At 41.9% G+C, this 22,356-nt stretch overlaps 1 protein-coding gene across 1 annotated transcript in view; it reads right to left on the minus strand.

Annotated features, from left to right (window-relative positions):
* Nucleotides 1-22,356, minus strand: part of CCDC6 (coiled-coil domain containing 6) — a 108,197-nt gene that overhangs the window by 49,713 nt on the left and 36,128 nt on the right. The window contains exon 2 of the mRNA XM_032423541.1: nt 7,214-7,363. Coding sequence (XP_032279432.1) covers nt 7,214-7,363 — 150 coding nt within the window. The remainder of the gene's footprint in view (nt 1-7,213; nt 7,364-22,356) is intronic.

Below are 22,356 nucleotides of genomic sequence, written 5' to 3' on the forward strand. Positions count from 1 at the left end.
AGAACCTACCCAAGAAATGCAAAACATGGCAACATTTATAACTGCAGTTTTAAAATCATTTAAAGTGTTTCCAGCGATGGCTAAAGGCTATCTACAATGGAAGCCAACAGTCCTTTACTAACATTCATCTTTTCAACTAGAAATAACAATGCTTACTCCTACCCTGGTGAATAAAGCAAGCTCTCCTCCAGCTTCATCTAATTATTTTTAATTTCATTTTCCATCTACTTTTATTTTCCCTCTACCTGTGTTTTCCCACATTTTTTTCAGGAAGTCAGCAAGGGAAGCTTGAAAGCCTTTACTCTTGCCCTTACATTTTTGGGAGTCCATACTGGTACATCCAATCTAGCCCTAATGTCAACACACACACGCACACTTGGAAAGAAACTCCGTGATTTCTTAAGACTAAACAACTGCATCAAGTTTACTGTGTTTTCTAATCATAATGCAAATTGTGCTGGAGAGAGATTTTTGGCAGGCTACTAAACAGGAAAATTCTGGCTCTTCATTTGGCCTCTGGAGGCTGCATCATTTAAAATGCATTAAAAACATCCTGGGAGCCCTTTGCAGATGTATCGGGAACACAGCGTATAAAGCCCCTTGCTCCATGAAAAGAAACAAAGAACAAAGCTGAAGTTCAGATAATTTGTAATAAAAACAATACACACACACAAACAACCCTCTAACCCAACTGTTCTGTAAGCTATAGGTAATGGCAAATTTTTCAGACCAGCATTAATGGCCCCGAAAGAAGTCAAGAGGGCCCGATTGCTCTGACCACCTTAATGAAGAACGTATTTCAAGGTCTCTTCTCCTCTGCCATGGGGAGGGCAGGAACAGTTTTCATCTGAAGGGATGCAATGGCATCCTAGCCTAGGTGCCTTTAAAATTAACTAGAGAGTTTCATCCATATTTCTTGCCCTGACATGTGATTTTGCTGCCTGCACAAACAAGCCTCCTAGGGGCTTAGCAAACTCAGGGTCAAAGGCAGCCTCAGACTCCGGTGCACACGCCGACACGCCGTGCTCACTGCTCGTGCGTGCGGGCATGCCTGCTACCCAGACCCACAGGCCTCCTGGGGTTGGGGAAGCATCCACTCCAGAAAGCCGCATCCATTAAGACGGTGCTGGAAGGAGAAACTGCTTTTCTAGAATTGAGGGGAGGAGAAGGAAAGGGGGCATGAAGTGGTACGTCTTTGTCTGCATGAATAGGCAGATTCAGAGACTCACTCAAATTATACCTCTCGGTTTTACTCCTGTGCAAACCGAGGTGGAAGAATATTACTGCCGCATGCTGTCCTCCCGCACTGTGTGGCTGTCCGTCCTCTGGTAGTGGCAGCTTCTGCAGCAGCATCTGCCCTCCCCTCCCTTCCTCTCCTCTCTGTCACCTTTCCACAGATGTGAGGGAGCATCAACTATGTGCATTCCAGAAGGCATGCTAACCTCAGGGACCAAGTCAGTAACAATAAAGCCATGCCACTAAACAAGACATCCAGAAGACTTTTATTCTTAAGTCCTCTGAATCATCAATAAGAATATGCCCTCCCCTCTGGAAAACAGTATGGAGGTTCCTCAAAAAGTTGAAAATAGAGCTGCCCTATGACCCAGCAATGGCACTACTGGGTATTTACCCCAAAAGATACAAATGTAGGGATCCGAAGGGGTACATGCACCCCGATGTTTATAGCAGCAATGTCCACAATAGCCAAACTATGGAAAGAGCCAGGATGTCCATCGACAGATGAATGGATTAATAAGAGTGGTATATATATACAATGGAATATTATGCAGCCATCAAAAGGAATGAGATCTTGCCATTTGCAATGACGTGGATAGAACTGGAGGGTATTATGCTAAGCGAACTAAGTCAATCAGAGAAAGACATGTATCATGATCTCACTGATATGAGGAATTCTTAATCTCAGGAAACAAACTGAGGGTTGCTCGTGTGGTGGGGGGTGGGAGGGATGGGGTGGCTGGGTGATAGACATTGGGGAGGGTATGTGCTATGGTGAGCGCTGTGAATTGTGTAAGACTGATGAATCACAGACTTGTACCTCTGAAACAAATAATACGTTATATGTTAAAGAAAAAAAAAAGAAGAAGATAGTAGAAAGGGAAAAATGAAGGGGGGGGGAATTGAAGGGGGAGATTAACCGTGAGAGACTATGGACTCTGAGAAACAAACTGAAGGTTCTAGAGGGGAGGGGGTGGGGGTATGTGTTAGCCTGGTGATGGGTATTAAAGAGGGCACGTTCTGCATGGAGCACTGGGTGTTGTACGCGAACAATGAATCATGGAACACTACACCAAAAACTAATGATGTAATGTATGGTGATTAACATAATAAAATTTAAAAAAAAAAGAATATGCAGGGACATAATAATCTCTATCACAGTTATAGTAGCATTATTTTCCGAGGACCAGATCCAATTTCAAATGTGAATCAAAAGTACAAAACCGTTAACCTATTTGTTATTTTAAGGTCTAAAATTTAAAAGTTGGATTAGATTGAAAAGATTCAGAGATATAATGTAATACCCAGTACCCTTCTTATCTCAGTCCTGTTCCAGGGTTTTAAAAAAAAGAAAAAGTATTCATTAACTCTTGGCAGCAGTACTGGCTGAGAGAAGATTGCAGACAAGAACAGGACTTCCCAAAGAGCAGGAAGTAAACTTGATGCATCAGGCTTACATAAAAGCTAAGTGAAAAAAATCCATGACTGGGGCACCTGGGTGGTTCAGTCGTTAAGCGTCTGCCTTCGGTTCAGGTCGTGATCCCAGGGTCCTGGGATCGAGCCCCACGTCGGACTCCCTGCTCGGCAGGAAGCCTGCTTCTCCCTCTCCCACTCCCCCTGCTTGTGTTCCCTCTCTCGCTGTCTCTGTCAAATAAATTAAAAAAAAAAAAAAATCCACGACTGCTAAAACCACTATCAATCTCAGCAATGTCAGGCCTTCCAGTTGGCATTGGTGATTGGTAGTTAACAGGGGAGTTAGGCATTATTTAAAAAAAAAAAAAAAAGTTTTAAGACTGAGGACCAGTGGAATAAATCATATCAAGACTGACAAGACAGTTAAGCTAGTCATTAGAGCATTCGGATAATACTAGTTCTTAATGATCTGAGCATTCCAGAATCTTCTATCACCTGCAAATGCACCTAAGTCTGCAGTGGGCTTCAGTGCACTGAGCTCCTTGACAAACAGACACAACTATGAAAGAACTCTGTGCTCTCAAAGCCAGTGACAAAGAAGGTTTCAGAAGGTAAGGACAAAACAGGCATAAGAATTTTTAAAAGTCCTTTTTAGGAAATAAGACATTTCTAATCATAAAAGTAATGCATGTTGCTTTTACAAAAGGAGAAGGAAAGGGATATAAGAAAATTAACATAACCCATAAGCTCAGCACCCAAGTATAACTACAACTAATGTTTTGGAAAATAGTCTTTTAGACGTATTTCCTAATATACATGTTATAAATCAAAAACTGATGAAGAGGTTGCTTACAAAACATTTCTTGTAAATTTTAATTATAAATTACGGTTAAATACAACTTGTCTGTGAGGCATTCCAGAGCTGACTTAGTTCTGATGCAGGCTTGTGCTGGACTTAAAAAAGTACTAGAAGGTTCTTCTTAGGACAGTTTTCAATCAGATAATCAATCCCATGGCTCAAAAGGATGCAGATTTTTCAGACAAGTGTTCATAAAATGAAAGTAAAATTTTCTGGCTACCCAATGGATATATACAAAAGCAAGAGAAAAAGCATGCTTTTTGTGTGTTGTTTCAATGATATTAACATATTTGAAAATATTTGAGCTATCTCCCAAACCTGATCTTCTAAGACAAAAGGATTTCCTTTCATCCATGCTTAAATAAACTTCCGTTTTTAAAGGTATTAGATAGGGGCACCTGGGTGGCTCAGTCGTTAAGCATCTGCCTTCGGCTCAGGGTCCTGGGATCGAGCCCCACATCGGGCTCCCTGCTCAGCAGGAAGCCTGCTTTTCCCTCTCCCACTCACCCTTGCTTGTGTTCCCTCTCTTGCTGTGTCTCTCTCTGTCAAATAAATAAATAAAGTCTTTTAAAAAATAAATAAAGGTATTAGATACAAGTTCAGTCATGGCAGATGGGAAAGGAAGTGTCTCCTCCACAGCAATAATCTCTTATTTGTCCTCTGACCCAAAGAATTCCTTTGAAATGCACATAAAACCATATCCAATCACTATGAGAGACAACAGTCAAAGCGTGGTGACAAACCCAGAATTGTTCTACAAATAGCCTCTCGGTGGCCTTTGGGTGGAAAACGCTAACCAAACACTTTCCTGGTGAACAGGTCGATTCACTCATTTGTCGATTAGAGACACCTGCATGAGGTTTTTCTTGCAGGCTTTTCAAAAAGAGGTCTATCTAGAAGCACCATCCTACAGAGCCATATTAAAGTGATTACACTATTAGAAAAAGTCTATTGGTACCAATTACTCTAAAAAAGCCTCCAGATGGAGATCCGTTCTTCCACACTGGATGGCAGAAAATGTGAGCCTTCCACAAAGGACTGGCTGAAGTCCTTGAGGCAAGCCTGGGGGGTGGGGGCGGGCACCACAGGGTGGCAGCCTTCTTCCCCACTGTTGTCCCAGCTCTCTCCAACTGGCCAAAGCCAGAGGAGGGCTTTGGGGGTATTCACCCCAAAATGGTATGCTGTGATACCTGATGTCTAAAGTGAGAGATCACCTATCACGCCATAGAACAGACATAGCTCTAGAACCTGCCAGAACCTCTAGAACATGTCAACCTCAAACTCCCCGACATCCGTCTCCTTTCCAGAGCCTAAGAACCAGGAGGAGGGATGGTGAGTCACTGCTTAATGGGTACAGAGTCTGGTTTTCAAGAAGTTCTGGGGATGAATAGTGGTGATGGCTACACCACAGCGTACTTAATGCCACTGAATTATACACTCAAAAGTGGCTGAAATGGCAAATTTTGTTATGGGTATTTTGATACAATGTATGCGTGTGTGTGTGTGTGTGTGTGTGTGTGTGTGTGAATGTGTGTGTATATATATATATATAAAAATAAATATTTATAGCCTAAGAACCATGCTGGGATTCGTGAGAGATTGTCTCAGACATGCTGATCATTCATTTGTCCACATTGTGCAAGTCAGACCACGAACGAGCTACAGTCTCACCAAGAGCTCCCCCAACAACAGAATCACACCTTCATACGGTATCCTTTGTTTTAACAGAGGGCAAACCTAAGACATGGCCATGTGGGGACTATTGCTACACATTACATACTACTTTCAGCAAAAACCATTTATTGCATTGTTTAGTTCATATCTTCTTCAATCTCTTGAGAAAGAGCCAACATGCCCCTCAGTTTTTAATATATGAAAAAATTTTTTCTCCTGATCAAGTAAAACTACTTTTTTAGATGTAAGAATTATGAAAAAAAAAATCACTATATTTCTCCAGGTTATAGCTTTATTTATAGATGTTCAGAACTTTAAGTTCAAGCTTTCTTATGCCAAGTGTATTATCATAACTAACTTCCTTTTCTGCTGCACATGGCTCTTATGTTCTCACTCTTATTTAGTGTCTTATTTTAAGGAACATCAATGTCTTTGGGGAAAAGGTGGGTTATGATAACAAACTACGCACCACAGAACCACTCACAATGAAGATGAGTCTTTACAGAGAAAAGGAACATGACCTCGCTAGGTTTTGGTAGCTTTATAAATAATTTGGTAAAAGACTCTAAATACTAATACCATTTAAAAATGTTGAAAACAAAAAACGTTTTTTGCAGGGTTAAAAAATCAGGGCACCTGATTACACACTAAACTTGGAAGAACAAACCGTAATCACATCACTATAGTTCTAGAAGCAACACGCAGAGTAAGTGGTCTGATGTTGTCACGGTGAAAGGGAGCCAAAGGTCAGACAACCTCCTCCCCTTTTCTTCCTCTAAATCAGAAAGCACATGAGTCCATAAAGAGTTTCCACACAGAAATTCTGTCATAAATCTCTGCTGAACAATAATGCCTGGCTACCTCTCTTCTTCACATTTCAACAGCCACCATCTAAATCATATTTTGTGCAAGAGAGTATCTTTATTCAGTAATTAGGTAGAAAAATGAGAATGAAAGAAAGATGGGGCTCCCGTTGTCTGGATCACTGTATGGTCTTAACACCAGAGTTTCTACCCCAGAGCTCCCAGCCTTCTCTTACAGGACTGTCTTTGTTGGAAGGTAAGAAAAGGATTTAGGAAGTTTTTTTTAAAAGCCTCAAGTATCCTTTTATTATAACCTCCCTAAAATGTATTCTTCAACCACATCAGTGAATGGAGTGGTTAGCAATGCCCCTGAACGGAAGATACGAGGGAATGCATCTACCTCTCTTAGTCACCTGACAAAGTGGAATTACTCGTCCTCCTGCCATAATTCTTTACCTGCCCATGATCTTGGATAAGCTATGGTATATAATGAAAACTTAATACCCCATTTATTCTTAAGTTCACATTAAGTGACCCACAAAATATTTGCCCTAAAACAAATTTTACTTTTGTAATTTACTAGTAAGCTTTGAGGGGGAAAAAAAAGGAGCCTCTGAATTAGAAAAAAATCAAACCTTTCCTGTATGTTTTATGTTGTGTCTTCTATAAACTATTAGTGATTAATGTTAAATTATAATAGCTGTCTGATATTTGTTCAGTAACATATTACTCACTCATCTGAACACACCTGATTGCCTGTAATTTTAACGACAGATCATAGATATCTTATATTTTCCCCCCAAATTGACATTTCACTTTATGTCCTCAAATTTTAGTGCAAAAGACCCACTTCTGTTGCAAAAATGTTTATGTATTCATTATAGATTGAACGTAAAAGGAGGAAGAAGTCCCACATTTAGTGTTAATCCTCATTATTTCCAGAACACTACATATAGTAATTACTCCTGTGGTAAGGCTTCAGGCTCATCAGCAACTCTGTGAGGTGCTCACAGCATAAAACATCTTCCCTTACCTAAGCAGATGAGTCACAGAGCCAGAGTCTTGAGTATTACATCGCTGCCATCTTTACCTGGTATTTTTAATCTCCAAAGAACTTTAGCTACAACCTCATCAGCAAATGTTTCAAGCAAAGTGCTCTATCAAAGTAATTTCTTCCTAGAGAGGAAAACAGGCAGGGAAGATGTAAGGGGAGAAAAGATAAATTTACCTGCATCAATTTTCTGGAGAGCTCATTAGTGAGGAACTCTTCTTCTTTTTCATAATTTACAGCAAGGGTTTCTTTCTCCTTCTGCAAAGCCTGGATCTTCTTGAATAAAGTGTTACTGATGAATTCTTCCTCTTGCTCAGCCCTGGCTTGCTGTTTAAAAAAAAGGAAAAAAAAAAATAAATTAAAAGAGCAACAACAACAAAAAATATGTTAAGGAAACAGGAAATTTCTTAATTAAAATATAGTTCTTATTTGCAGAGAGGGCACCCATTTTAATGAGATTTCTATTTTTAACTGTGAACCAATGCACCCCAGGATGCATAAACCAGAGGGGCTGAGTAGCAACCCTAAAAGCAAATCTGGCTATTCCCCCAAAGGGCCTCCCTGTACTACGCACGACCCCTCTTCTTAAAGTGATGTTTCAAAGACATTAATAAAGACTGTTTTACAGTTTTTAGAATCAATCCCAAGGCAATCACTAGAATACAGAGAACTCGTCAGATGGCAGGCAGGTCCAATTCTGGGGTATGTGCATCAATTCGTGATAACTCTGCAAGTCACTACATCTCAAAGGTTTATAGTTAAAATATCTAGGTAACATGTTTTACTGAAGCAGAGAAGTTCAACTTGCTTAAAAGTAAAATCATGTCACCTCTTTAGGGTGTTACTGAAAGGGTTTGGATATGCAATTTTAAAAGCAATGCAGATCTACATGGATTCGGTGACATGCTCAATGAATAGTAATTGTAAGGAAATATACAAGTGGCTAGAAAGTAGTGCTGAAGTAGCAGGAATCCAACCAGTGAAAAGTAAGGGTGGAGGAAAGGAGTTTTATTTTTTACTTTATTAATTTCCCACTGGGAATTTTTTGGAGGTGAGGCCAAGGACAGGCATAACTGAATTTTAAAAACAGAAGAAAAGAGGGTCAGGATAATTCAATGGAGATGAAAATATTCTTCCAGAGCCCCCCCCCCATGCTATATTTTAACAGGATAAACAGAAAAACCTAACCATCCTTCAAGAAAATTAATCTTTTCAGAAAAAGACAACTTCTTTCCAGTGAGCTCAACTCTACTCAAAGCACTTTTTAAACCACATCATTTTAATGCATTAATCCCAAATAATGCACCCCTGTTTTATCAGCTAAGTTGAAGGAGAAAGAGCTCCATCAATTCCAAGCCACCAGCACCTGTCACTTACAATAATACGAAAGCCAGAGGGCAGGAGACAAAAGGGCACCAGCATGAAATAATTACCACCTTTTATTGTAAAACCTCTGACAACCACCTCCAAGTCCGGTGGTTTAGATTTCTGTATGTATTCGCTTGCTTCCCCAGCGCCCACGCCCTAACAGCCACAGTTTCTGGGGGAGCCTGTCCTCTGTGCTCCCCATCTCTGTGGCCGAAAGGAAGCACCCCAGTCCCCAGAACTGCCTGTCAAGCAGTTCTACAAAAGAGAGCCACACGGAGTACTTCAACTGAAAAACAGAGCTACACAAAAAGTGGAAACTTTGGGAGAAGGTCCAGCTCTCAAGTTCTTGAAGAAACTACCTGGGATAGGTCAGGAGAACTGAGCACCTAAGAACACATCTCAGCTAATAAATGCTTCTTTCCATCCAAGAGCACCCAGGGAGAGGTCCCTAGGTTCCAGGTGGCTCCCTCACACCTGGTATTTTGTTAGCCCTTCCTAGTGCTCTCCACCGAGGTCCAGAAAATCTGCTGAGGACTGCTGCTTCCCCTCCCCCCTTGAAATGACTCCCCACTCCTCTTTAAAACTCACATCCGTCCAGGTGTCAGTACTAGTGCAACGGGCAGGAATCCAAAGTATTTACAGAGGCACACCTGACGCATATATCCAAGCCCGCAATCTGTTCAAGCTACTTGTTTTTCTGCTTTTGACTGACAACGTCCTACATGATTTGATTTCTGATTATCCTAAAAGTTACAGAACAGAAAGGTAAGAGAGGAACTATAATGCTAGTGATTCTGCACTTAATTATTCAGAAGGGTGTTCACCATAAATTATTTTCGTTATCAGGTCAGACTCAACTTCTTACGTGTTCCCACACGCTCAGTATTTTAGACAACTGGTGTATCTGATCACAAGCAGTAAGAGAGCCAGACTCAGGCTTAGCAGACCACCCTCCCCTTTGCACTGAGGCCTGGAAGTAAGAAGTTGGAAGTAAGGGATAAGCCCTAAGTGTTTGTTCATGGAGCTTCCACCCTACCTCCCCCTTCATCTAACCATTAAGTTACAGGGACAACAGATTTCAGTGTAATATAAAACAGAACTCTGCGATAAAAAGTAGATTTGTTTGCCAGGGGCTGGCGGAGGGGGGTGCGTGGGAGATGGGGAATGACTGCTAATGAGTGCAGGATTTCTTTTTGGGGCGATGAAAATGTTCTGAAATTAGTGCTAACAGTTTACACAACCTTGTGAATATACTAAAAATCAATGAGGTGTACACTTTAAAAGGGTAGATTTTATTGAATGTGAATTATATCTCGATTAAGAAAAAGCACTCCGATAATTAGCAGGGTCTGGATTTCACGAAGCACCTGGTTTCCTTTGCAATTCTTCCCAGAGAAAGCAGCACAATTGTAAAAGGATGGGGGCGGGGAGGTGTTGAAGAGCACTAGATCTGCTCTAAAGTGCCTTCCCAAGTAAGTGACACATCGCTGGTTGTGAGAGGCTGAGGCTTTCCCTAACAAAATTATTCACGATTTCAGAATAGCCACTTAATTCTAGGGAAAGCCCATTAATGGAAAATGCCGCTCTCAGGACCCCTGAATAACGTGCGGAACTGCTCTGTGGAGGCTTGTCAAAGCCTCTCTAACCTCGTGAGGGGTGGACGGGCCTCACACAGACTCCATCAAAGGCCTCCTTCAGCTAAGTTTTTGCCACGTTTTCATCCGAAGCCGAGGCTGTTTGTTATTCTGCCTCCTGCAGCATCTGACATCCCACGGAAAACCACTGGGAGGACAAAATTCCAGGTCCCCAAAAATGTAAAACCGAGTCCACTCTTTTTCTAACCGGTCACAAATCACCGTAGGAATTAACACATAAACGAGGACAAAAGGCAAGATGTTGTATCCAATAGAGCCTCAGAGAGAATTTTTTAAAAGATCAGACAGAGTGGACTGACAAGCAGGGGTAAACCTGATGGTCAGAGGCTGAGCCGAGCGCCACACAAAGCAGTCCACGCCCTGCCAGCCGCCTCGCATGCCAGGCGCCTCATGCGCCCAATGTCAGTCTGAGGCCTGGCTCTTTCTGCCCCCAACGCCAGAACAAGCCTTTTATTTAAGCTGTAAGCAAATGATCCTTCCAATTTATTCCCCCAAAGAAGACAAGAGCCTGGTAGACAGTGGCCTAGGAGCAAAGCAGCAAGGCCCAGGCACCATTCACCAGCACTGGCCGTCAGAAAAGCGGGGACAGAGGGAGATAAAACAAGCTACCATCTCAAATCTCATCAGTTTTATCAACTTACTTCCCTTTTCATCTGAAATGCTTAAAAATTTCAGCATACCTAAAGACATCCAAATTCAAAAATAAAATTGTATTTTCATTTTTTTTATTTATTTTTTTTAAGATTTTATTTATTTATTTGACAGAGAGAGAGAGACAGAGAGAGAGGGAACACAAGCAGGGGGAGCGGGAGAAGGAGAAGCAGGCTTCCTGCGGAGCAGGGAGCCCGATGCGGGGCTCGATCCCAGGACCCTGGGATCATGACCTGAGCCGAAGGCAGACGCTTAACGACTGAGCCACCCAGGCGCCCCTAAAATTGTATTTTCAAAGATAAATAAATGAATCACGGTTCACCTCTAACTCCATAAACTCTCAAAGAGAAAATGTGAACAAAAAATTAGGAATGCTTTGAAGGAGGAACACTTTTCTTTGTGTTCTGCCTATGTCTGTAGAGTTGAAGATTGGGACAATCTGGGGAAAAAATTTTAAATGTCTGTAATTATAGTTGCATGTTCAATATTGTTCTAGATGCTGTTTAGAAATTGAGCGACTCTTACTCCCCTAGCAATAATCATCTGAGGTCTGTAAATATGAGGACTAGAACAGAAAGCATCTCCATCACTCTCTTTCCCCATCCTATCAAAAATCCAACAGTAAAAAAAAGGGAAACAGTAAAGAAATAGGGGAGGGGGCAGGCCAGGAGAAATTTACCAAGTACTCTGGCAAAAATAAACACCAACAAAATCCTTAGAAGAATTATTTTCTCCTGAGTCACCACATATTTAGGCAACCATACTCTGACTGAGCACAATTTTCTGTGAAGAAGGAAAACACAGCTCGTTCTGACCCACTGCTATGATGACCAGGGCACAAATTTGATAGGAGAGTCCAGTGTGATTGTTTAGGGTTTCTGTTCTTTATCGTGGCATTGTGGAGGTCAAGGGTGGGTGGAGAAAGGAGAATTCAAAAGCTCTCAACAACAGCATTCACTGCTGCCGAGAAAAATCCAAGTGCCAAAACCAAAGTCATGTAGGATGATGCAATTCACGATCTGCCAAGCGTAAGAAAAAGAACAGTTTTCCAAAGCAGGCACTATTTGATAGCAACCATAGGTAAAGGATATAATCAAGAGAAGATACGAGTGACTACCAAGAGAACACATTAGCATTTGTTTTTAGAAATTACTTTTAAGTTGATTGCTGACTTGTTTTAATGACAAAAAATCATAAAGGTAAGATTACCTTGAAGTTCTAATGCTTAAGAGTCCAGGCAGGCTCTATTTATTATTTTAATTATTTAAATTTAGGAATCTATTTGAATATATTATTTAAATTCACCATTCTGTTGCCTAGTCACTTACAATCCATATTTTAATGATCTTAACATCTCAGTTTGAAATAGCATCAAATTGTTACAATAGCAGGAACTACCCAACACAAAGCCAGGCAAGTGAATAAAACCCTGTGCTGTCTCCACTGTCATTTTACTAGGGTCACCACAGCACCCTCCGGGGAGATGCTGAGTTCAAGAGAACTCATGCCCGATGGCTGGTGCCTCTTAGAGGATTCGCCTGAATATCAGTCCTACCAGGGTTTATCAACACAAACCACTGTCCTCCACGGCCCTGCACGGTCTGTTTAACACTTAAGTACCGGTACCGCAGGGGTGGGTGGCAGGTGACACAGAAGATAAGTCCATTAAGTACCTTCATTTCTTCGATTAGAAGAACTAGAGAGATGATTTCAATTACATGTGTGAGAATTAGAATTTTCCATTTAGTCTGTGGAAGCACTAGATTATTTTGTTGTTTCCTCCACATACTGCACACTACCTAGGCTTATAGTAAAAACAATTAATAATCAGTAAATTCAAGCACTAATTTATTCCATTCCAGTACTGCCAGCAAATCACTGAGTACACAGGGATCAGAGCAGAATCACTGTTGGCCCTTGCGACTGTGCTATTCTACCCCAGATGCTATGCCCAGGCCATCTGCAGGACTGCAGGGCAAGACAGAAACAGCTAGAAAGGGTGACTTGAAGGACAAGAAGAGCTCAGAGAATCTTGAGGTTAAGAAGGACTCCAACAGGGGCGCCTGGGTGGCTCAGTTGGTTAAGCCACTGCCTTCGGCTCAGGTCATGATCCTGGAGTCCCGGGATCCAGTCCCGCATCGGGCTCCCTGCTCAGCAGGGAGTCTGCTTTTCCCCCTGACCCTCCCCCTTCTCATGCTCTCTATCTCATTCTCTCTCTCAAATAAATAAACAAAATCTTAAAAAAAAAAAAAAAAAAAAAAAAGAAGGACTCCAACAGCTACCAAGTTTCATCAACCTGCTGTGCCTCTCAGACCAGCTTCAGTGCAAGACCAGTCCTCACCACTCTGGTGTCAGACTGCCTCCTTTACAAGATGCCCACCTCCAGCTGAGTGACCCCAGACGAGCCATGTGACCTCTCTGGACCACCGCTTTCTCCTCTGTAAAGTGAAAATAACGGCACCTCCTTCTGGGTTGGTGTGAAGATAAATTCATATAATTCACAGAAAGAGCTTAGCATAGAATCTTGCATAAGGAAGCACTCAAAAGATAGTTACCAAAAGGCCTGGGGAGAAGCATGTACAGGAGGATTAATGAGAAAACAGTGAAGTCTTATGGAGTCTCCCTTCATTTAACGAAAAGTTGAAATGGACATAATTATGGCACATCCATAGAAACACATAGTGGAACCATCAAAAAAAAAATATATGGTTTTGCACTTACCGTCATGAAAAGATGTCCAACAACAAATGGTTAAGTGAAATACCAAAATGGAATGTTTATATCAAAAGTGGAAGGACCCTAGGTTGAGTTCCCAAAGAAAAACCACACATCAAGGACACAATGCACTATGAATACATTAACAGAAACTATCTATTTACAACTCCACACATACACACTAACTACCCTACCCTCATGATCAGCAAAGGCTTCAGATATTCAAGTTCTCATAAACTACAAAATAATTTTATCTGAAACATTACAAAGAAAATATGGTGAATGAGCAGCAAGAGAAGAGATCAGGCAGGTTTGAAAAAGAAAACAGAACTTCTTGAAATAAATGTTTAAATTCATCTTGCATCTTGTATTTCAATAGCAAATTTGACACAGGTGAATAGCAAACATTGAAAGACATAAAAATTAATCCAGAATGTAGCACAAAGAAACAACAAAATGGGAAATGGGGAGGATATCAATAAATACAGTAAGGAAATGAAAAATCTGACATACATCTATCTCACTAAAAATTGAGGAGGAGAGAATATTTGGAGATGATGGCTTCAGATGGTATATCTCAGAAATACCATCTGAGAATTTCCCTGAACTAATGAAAGACGTGAATCTATAGATGTAGAGAGCACCAGAATTGGTGCCTAGGCACATTTTAATCCACCTGTACAACATTAAGACAAAAATCTTAAAAACAGTCTAAAGAAAAGACAGATGATCCATAAAGAAACAAGCAGACTGACAATCACTTCTCAACATCAATACGGAAAGGAGACAATGGAATATTCTCAAAATGCTAAGACAAAACAACTGGCAAACTATACTAGGATATCAAGAATAACTGTCTTTCAAGAAAGAAACAAAACCCACATTTCTAATATAAACCAAAACTGAGTTTATGACCAATGGACCTACACTAAGAAGCTTTCTTCTACAGGATGTACTTATCCCAGAAGAATTGTCTACAATGCACAAAGAAATGATGAGCAAACAAACCAGTAAAAATGAAGGATAATCTCAACAAAGATAACGTTAGTCTGTGAGGTGAAAGTCTTGCTACGGACCCCAATAGTTAAAACCGGAAAGAGACAAGCCTGCTTAACTCATGCTCTAAGTATAACCCACTGTGCTTATTTCTTACCGCACTTTCTTGAGGCACTGAAGATGTTCTGTAGTGACCAGAACATTCCAACTGCCAGACCAGAAGTGTATGCCTAGAAGACCGCACCCCACCAAATCCCCTTCCTTGCCCATGATCATGGGCTGCACGCATACCAACCCCACCCATGACCACGTGCCCCCTGCATGCTCTCTTGCAGGACCCCTCAGAACCTCTCCTGTAAAACTCCAGGGGCGTACCTTGTGGGAGGTCTGTTGTTAAGGCTTGTTGAGCCTGCCACCTCCCAAAATAAATTTCTCCCTTTCTCGTTTCCAAACCCCTCTTGAGTTACTGGCTTCTCTTGCAACAAGTTTATCTGGCAACAGTGTTGGCAAACCCAGCCAGGGGCTGTGTTCTTGATCTGTCCAGCCCCCTTGGGACTACCTGGGTGGAGCAGATGGCCACAGCAGGACGCCAGGACTCTTCGGTTCTTTCCTGAGCTAGCGGCTGAGCTAGATCATTCAGAAACGAAAGTACTGAACTAGCACTAAAATACTGAATAGTAACAGTGTCACTGAAAGGGGATGGTGAGATTTAGAACATTTTAAGGTCCTCATATTTCCTAAAGTAAAGATCTAACATATTGCTTTTAAATGTGCACAGTAAAATTTCAAGGATAACTAGTAAACGAACAGAAATGGAGACCTTCTAAATCAGCAGAAAAAATAGTTTAAGTTAAAAGGTACGAAAAGAAAGAAAGAAAAAGACGGTAGAAAGAAGGAAACTACATCAGTAATCATACTAAACACAAGTAGGCTAACCTAGACAGATTGTGAGATTGGGGGGGCGGGGAACAACACCTAAAAGATATTAGATATAAGAATTTTAAGTACAGAGATGAAAAAAAGATACACACAAACAATAACCCAACCCCCAAACTGGGGGATACAGGGTTATATTAATATCTGTCTTAACAGATTTTATAACAAAACACATTTTTAGGAAGTTCTATCAAGCACAGAAAAATAAACAGACAAAAATTCGAAGTATGACGACTGGCAAAGAAAAAACAAAACTATCATTTTTGGCAGCATTATTTAAAAACTATAAAACGCGGGGGCATGGGTGGCTCAGTCAGTTAAGCAGCCAACTCTTGATTTCGGCTCAGATCATGATCTCAGGGTCCTGGGATGGAGTCCTGCATTGGGCTCGGCGCTCAGCGGGGAGTTTGCTTGAAGATTCTCTCTCCCCTTCTGCCTCTGCCCTCCCCCCCTGCTCCCATGCTCTCTCTCTCTCAAATAAATAAATCTTTAAATAAATAAATAAATAAATAAATAAATAAAACTCTCCTGAAAATTCAAATAATTAGAAGAAAAACAAAGACCATGGCATTTTGTATGTACCACCCATAAACAGAACACATTTCAAAAAGATATTATTTAATATAGTCGTGAAAATTTTAAGGCACCTAAGAATAGATCAGCCAAAGATCTCAATGAAGAAAGTAAGTCTGGACTGAAATATACTTAATAAAGAAAAATACATGAATAGATCTACAAAATTTACTACTGTAGAGATGTCAATTCTTCCCCAAACCATCCATGAATTCATTGCAATTTAATCAAAATATCGACAGGGTTTTTTGAGAAACCTGACGAGCTGATCTAAAATCTGTGTTAAAGCACAAGGGCCAAAAAGAAGCAGACCTCCCGAGGAAGAATATGAGTAAGAAACCTGCCCTACCACGGAAAGAGACTTACCATAAGCCTATAGCTATTCCCTCATACACTGCTGGTGGGAATGCAGAATGCTACCACCACTTTGCAAAAGAGTCTGGATGATTGTCAGAGTTAAACCTCAAGTCACCGTATGACTCAAACCTCTCCTGCGTATATACCCAAGGACACCGAAAACCTTTCTTCATGCAAAAACTTGTATACAAATGTTCCAAGAAGCATTATCATTATAGCCAAAAAATGGGAAGAACCCAAATGCCCATCAACAGATGAACAGATAGACAAAACATGGTACGGCTATAAAAAAAATAAAGTCCTGACCGTACAACATGGATGAACCTTGAAAATATCCTTCTTAGTAAAAGAAACCAGACAAAAAAGGCCACAGAATGTATGATTCCATTTACATGAAATGTCCAAATTAGGCAAATCCAAAGGGACAGAAAGTACATTAGTGGTTGGCTAGGGCTGAATGTGGGGGGAAATAAGAAATGACCACTAAAAAGTATGAGCTTTCTTTTTGGGGTGACAAAAATGCTCTGTAATTAAACAGTGGTGATGGTTACGTGACTTTACTAAAAACGACTGAATTGTACATTTTAAAAGAGTGAATGTTGGGGCGCCTGGGTGGCTCAGTTGGTTAAGCGGCTGCCTTCGGCTCAGGTCATGATCCCAGGGTCCTGGGATCGAGCCCCATGTGCGGGCTCCCTGCTCAGCGGGGAGCCTGCTTCTCCCTCTCCCACTCCCCCTGCTTGTGTTCCCTCTCTCGCTGTGTCTCTCTCTGTCAAATAAATAAAATCTTTAAAAATAATAAATAGAGTGAATGTTATAATATGTGTATTAGATCTCAATTTAAAAGGGGGGGTAGGGGGCTTAAGCCACTCTGGGAGATACAACAGACCCTTCAGTCCCCAGGGCCCCGGCCAATAGTGGACCGGGGAGGGGTAGGGAGGGGGGTTGGGGGGTGGGCAATCCTCCCCCCCAGGACTCAAGCAAAGATCCACTGCCTCTGGGGAAAGGGCAGGAAACTCTGTCCTGAAGACCCACAGCAGATTCAAGTCAGAGACTGGCTATGGAAAAGCTGTGCTGAGAACACTGTGTCTCTATGGCCCAGGCACACAAACCCAAGACTAGACCAGAGGAACGGAGAACCACCCCTTCCTCTACAAGGAGCCTAGCAATGAGAAACCATCCTAGTGGTCTAGGCTCAAGAAGGTGCAAAGGCATGAAGATTATTGTAGCCCAGGCATTCCAGCACTTCTAAAAGCTGAGAAGCAGAGCAAGAACATGAGGAAAATGGGGTACCACAGGCCCCACTCTATGTATACGGTACTGGAGGAATTTGAAGCTTGTGGTACAATGACAGAAATACAACCACCAACAAAAGTCAAATCCAGTTCAATTACTGATTAGATTGCCTCAATCTCATCACAATTGATGGCCCAACAGATATCTCAGTCTTCGACATACGATGTCTGTAGTCAACCAAAAGTTACAAAAAAATTAGGGGTGCCAGGCTGGCTCAGCTGGAAGAGCGTAGGACTCTTGATCTCAGGGTTGTGAGTTCGAGCCCCACGTTGGGTATAGAGATTACTTTAAAAGTAATAAAAGCAAAAACATCCTATACAAGTAGGAGAAAGAAGGTTTTCTTTCCTCCTCTAAGTATGGAGCCAATTCAAGGCACAGTTTTCACAAGTTTCTTTGGTATTTTCTCATTTTCTCTCACGGAATTATTTATCTCCTCTTGGTACACTTACCAGATTACCAGTACACTCAAAGTGCTCTAAAGGCCCTACCCCAGTATAGCGTAATTCCCAAGAATCCTTCCCCAAAATGAATCATGCCCCCAAATCAGCTACCCCCCTTTCCTTATAAAACAAAGCTGTGAGCATCTAGCAGCCCTTTCAACTGACAATTGAGAAGCAATCAGACTGACCTAAATTATACTAAAATGTGAAAGACTGTTTTCCCCAACCCTGATGATTTCTTATGAGGACAGGAGGGTATAATAGGATCCCTGGCTGAGTATCTTCATTCTATCAGTTATCTATTGTTATGTAACTAAACCATCCCAAAATGTAATGCTCATAAACAACAATATATTATCTGTCATCATTCTATAAGCATCCCCTTGACTGGTTTCACTGAGCTCACTCATCTTGCTGATTCAGCTGGAAGTTCAGTTGAGCCAGTTTGATCCAAGATCAAGGGAGTGAGAAAAGTTTTCATCTCTTAATGAGAGAAGCAGTAAAATACTATTCAATCAGGATACTTCCCTTTTTCAAAGTTTCTTCTCTTCTTTTGAAGACAAAAATTTCCTAAAATCTCTCAAGGTTTTTCTATAAATGGTCGGCATGGGAGAGGAGCAACTCTAGAATTTGGTTAGTACTTTAGGTCGGTATTCGTAGGAGGACCACCTGCATTGTTAATGACCACATTAAGTATGGTCAGATGCTTTTTTTTCCTGGATCATACCATGATCAATTGCTGCTGCTAAAACTCATTTCCTTGCTTGTTGACAGCACTACAGGATGTAGTCTCACAGTGGAATAACAACACATTTTCCCAATTATAAACACAGGAGCTAGTCTTGCAAGATCATGATGGGTAATCTCCTCAGATCTATCAGCAATATATAAAAAGAGATCAGACAAAAACTGTCTGTGCCTAGGAGTCTCAAGGCACACACATCTGTAAGAACAACTATCATAAACTGGATAGACTAGAGACACAAAGAGAGAAATGAGCACATCAGTGTTCTGTGTTTGTGATTCCCATCACTCATTAACTTCAACCCATCATCTTCTTCACCTTGATGATATTACTGCCTCCAGGGTATATCTTGGCTCAGAAGCCATGGGGAAAGTTATCCATGGCTCTTGGAAGATGTGCTCTTAAAACGGAGGCCTCTAGGGGCGCCTGGCAGGCTCTGTCGGTAGGCCATGTGACTCTTGATCTCGGGTTAGAAATTCAAGCCCAACGTTGGGTGCACTGATTACTTAAAAAATAAAAATCTTAAAACACACACACACACACACACACACACACACACACACCAAGGCCTCTATCATTTTTTCACAAGAAAACCACTAATGCCACACCCTTTATACCTCTACCTATCCCCAAACACCTCGAGGTTTCCAAATTTGGTGCTGGGGCAGTAACTGAGACCCGCAGAACAGGAATATGAAATCTCTACAGCTCGACAAGCTTGGAAAATGAGCATTACTACCCAGCTGCCAACTGTGCAGAGCCAAGGAATCCAGCAAGCACGTCCTACTCCAAAGGGTCAATAGGGGGAGCTGTGGTACAGTGACCCCAGTGGAAAAGGAAGGCAGGTCAATTCCAGGCAGAAAGACAGGAATCCTTCCTCCCAGAAGGTACATTCGCAACAACAGAGGCATCATGAAGAAAATTAGAAACGACAAAACAAACATTCGAGCAAAGAATAAGCTCACTGGTGGTCATCTTCACCCTAGAGGTAGAGGTGACTGCAAACTATTATTGTTCCTGATTGAATGCTGGTCATGCATCATTCACCATGTGCCTAACTCATCAGGAACCCTGCATTATGAACCATGTCTCCACATACCTGACATGGGCAGGGGTGAGCCTCAGCACTCCTCCCAGGAGGCATCCCTCTTCAATAATAGGCTTCCCCCTCAATAATAAGTTCCCAACCAGAACGGCTGACAAGTAGAAGCAGCAACTACAGTGATTAGATTTTTAAAATATAATTCAGTACATGACAGAGACTCTCCTACATGGCAAGCACTGTATGGCTATGGCAGTGAATACCACTGTCCCTGCCTGAAGGGGTATATAATCCTCCTAGCAATTAAACAAAAGTAACATCATTAATCTATACACTTAGCGGTTGGCCTTGGAGTGACCTTGGCTGCATAAAGTAGCCTGAACAATCAAGGGATTTAAAATGAGATTAAGCTGCACAGAAGAAAAAGGTAAGTATTTTATTCACTACAGTAACAGAAGAAATGGCCCAGCACACAAGCAGTCCAACAAGTGCTGAATGAGGAGTATAAATGTACGCAAATATACAAACTTAATTTATACATGTATACATATGTGTATTTATAAATGAGTCATTAACTCTATGGACTCCATTTCTATACTATATGATAATGGCAGTCCATATTTAAGTATCGATTATATCCCTGGCACTGTAAGAGGCCCCTTCCATACATCTCATTTGATCGATACATGGGCTTCAAACATTTCAGCCCCACATAAAAATAAGAGCTGAGAGAGGTCAAGCAATTTGCCCAAGGATTCCAGCTACTAAGTATCAGGGCTACAATTCAAACCTAAACCCTGGACTGGCTCCAAAGCTCCTAGTCCTTTTATGGCCTACTCCACTGTTCCAATAACTATGTCTTCCCTAGTGCAAGGGATGTAGCATGATGCTCCCGAAAGCAGCAAAACCCCCTAGCTCACTCTTAAAGCCAACATGTGCTATTGCACCCAGCCTGAGCATCACAAAGCAGCTCATCTTTGGGAGGAGATACCCTGTAATTTCCTTTCCCAAACAAAGTAAGTAAATGATGGGTGACTGACAGGTAATCTTTAAGAACCACACAAGAACCACTTTTTGCTACTGCTACCAATTTCCTGATGGTACCCACACTGTTATTCCCAGGCACACTGACAGCACGCTCTGGTAAGTTAGCTTTACTCCACATGCTCTTCTCCCCCACCCTTGCAGAGTGAATAAAGGTGTATCTGTCGGGATGACGGAAGACAGGTAGGAACCATGGGAGCAGGTCGGCCACAAGCAGGCCAGTGAGGATTTGGAGTCAAGTCTATTAGGAAACTGTAGGATAAGAAAAGTCAAGCTCTCTATGTGTATAAAAGAGCTAATGTACAGCAGGCCTAACGACTGTCCTCTGAAAGGCTGCTTACAAAGCTTAGCCCTTAACTGGTGACTGGGAACTTGAATTGGGAAGGGTTCCCACCACCCAGACTAAAGGGGCTCATTGTGTTAAAACTTTACAAAGGTTATGGTTTGTGATGAACTCCTGCTTTCCCTTGGGTATCTGGAATTTGGGGATACGCTAAGCAGAGGGTGCCTATGTGATCAGTCCCAGTGAAAGCATGGGTGCTGAGTCTCTACTGAGCTTCCCTGATAGACAATATTTCACATGTGTTGTCACACCTGTTGCTGGGGGGAAGTAAGTACATGTAGGACTCCTGGGAGCAAACTCTTACAAGCTCATGCCTTCCTCCGGACTTCGCTCTGTGTACCTTTGCTGTGTGCTCATTTTGCTTTGTAGCCTCTGGCTGTAATAAATCTTAGCCATGATCGTGACTGTAGACTGAGTCTTGGGAGTTCTCCCAGCAAATCATCAAACCTGGGGTTTGGTCCTGGTGACCCTGGACTCACCCAGTATCTAAAAAGAATGGCCTTTCATCTAGTTTTCAAAAACCATGGGAGCCACGGAAAGAAGCACACATCACACCGTAATGATTTCAGTGTAGTAGTATAAGCTATAACCCAAACTCTGAATTTAAGTGCACCCTAAGAGGGCCATGAAACTACTTAGCCAGAAAAATCTCCCCAGATCTCCAGACTCTTAACCAGCTACCTACTTACCACCTTCAACTGGAGATCATGAAGAAACCTCAAACATAATCAACATCAAACACATCTTGAGTAAAACCTTGGTTTTTCTTTCCCTCACTGCCCTGTGCCCAATTCAATCCATCGGAACACCTTGTTTCTAACTGAAATAGATCTAGAATGTTTCTTTCTATTCTTCTCCTTGCCTCTGTTCCAGCCACCACCATCTTTTATCCAGCTGACAACAGCCACTGAGCCAGCCCTGCAGATTCTTCCCGTCTTGCTCTCATATAATCTTCAACTATACTCCATTCTGCATCCAAAGTGATTTTAGAGGCAGAAAACTGACCACTTCATTGCCCTACATCAAGTCCTCCAGCGCTTTCCCACGATACTCAGAAACGGTGATTCCTTCCTGTAATCTACCAACCCTCTGTGACCGAATCCCCGCCCGCCTCTCCCCGCCACGCTCACGGCGCCCCGGGACGCAGTCCCCGCCCGCCTCC

The sequence above is a fragment of the Phoca vitulina genome, unplaced genomic scaffold (assembly GCF_004348235.1).
Source record: "Phoca vitulina isolate PV1807 unplaced genomic scaffold, GSC_HSeal_1.0 scaffold29, whole genome shotgun sequence".
NCBI classification, from domain to species: Eukaryota; Metazoa; Chordata; class Mammalia; order Carnivora; family Phocidae; genus Phoca; species Phoca vitulina.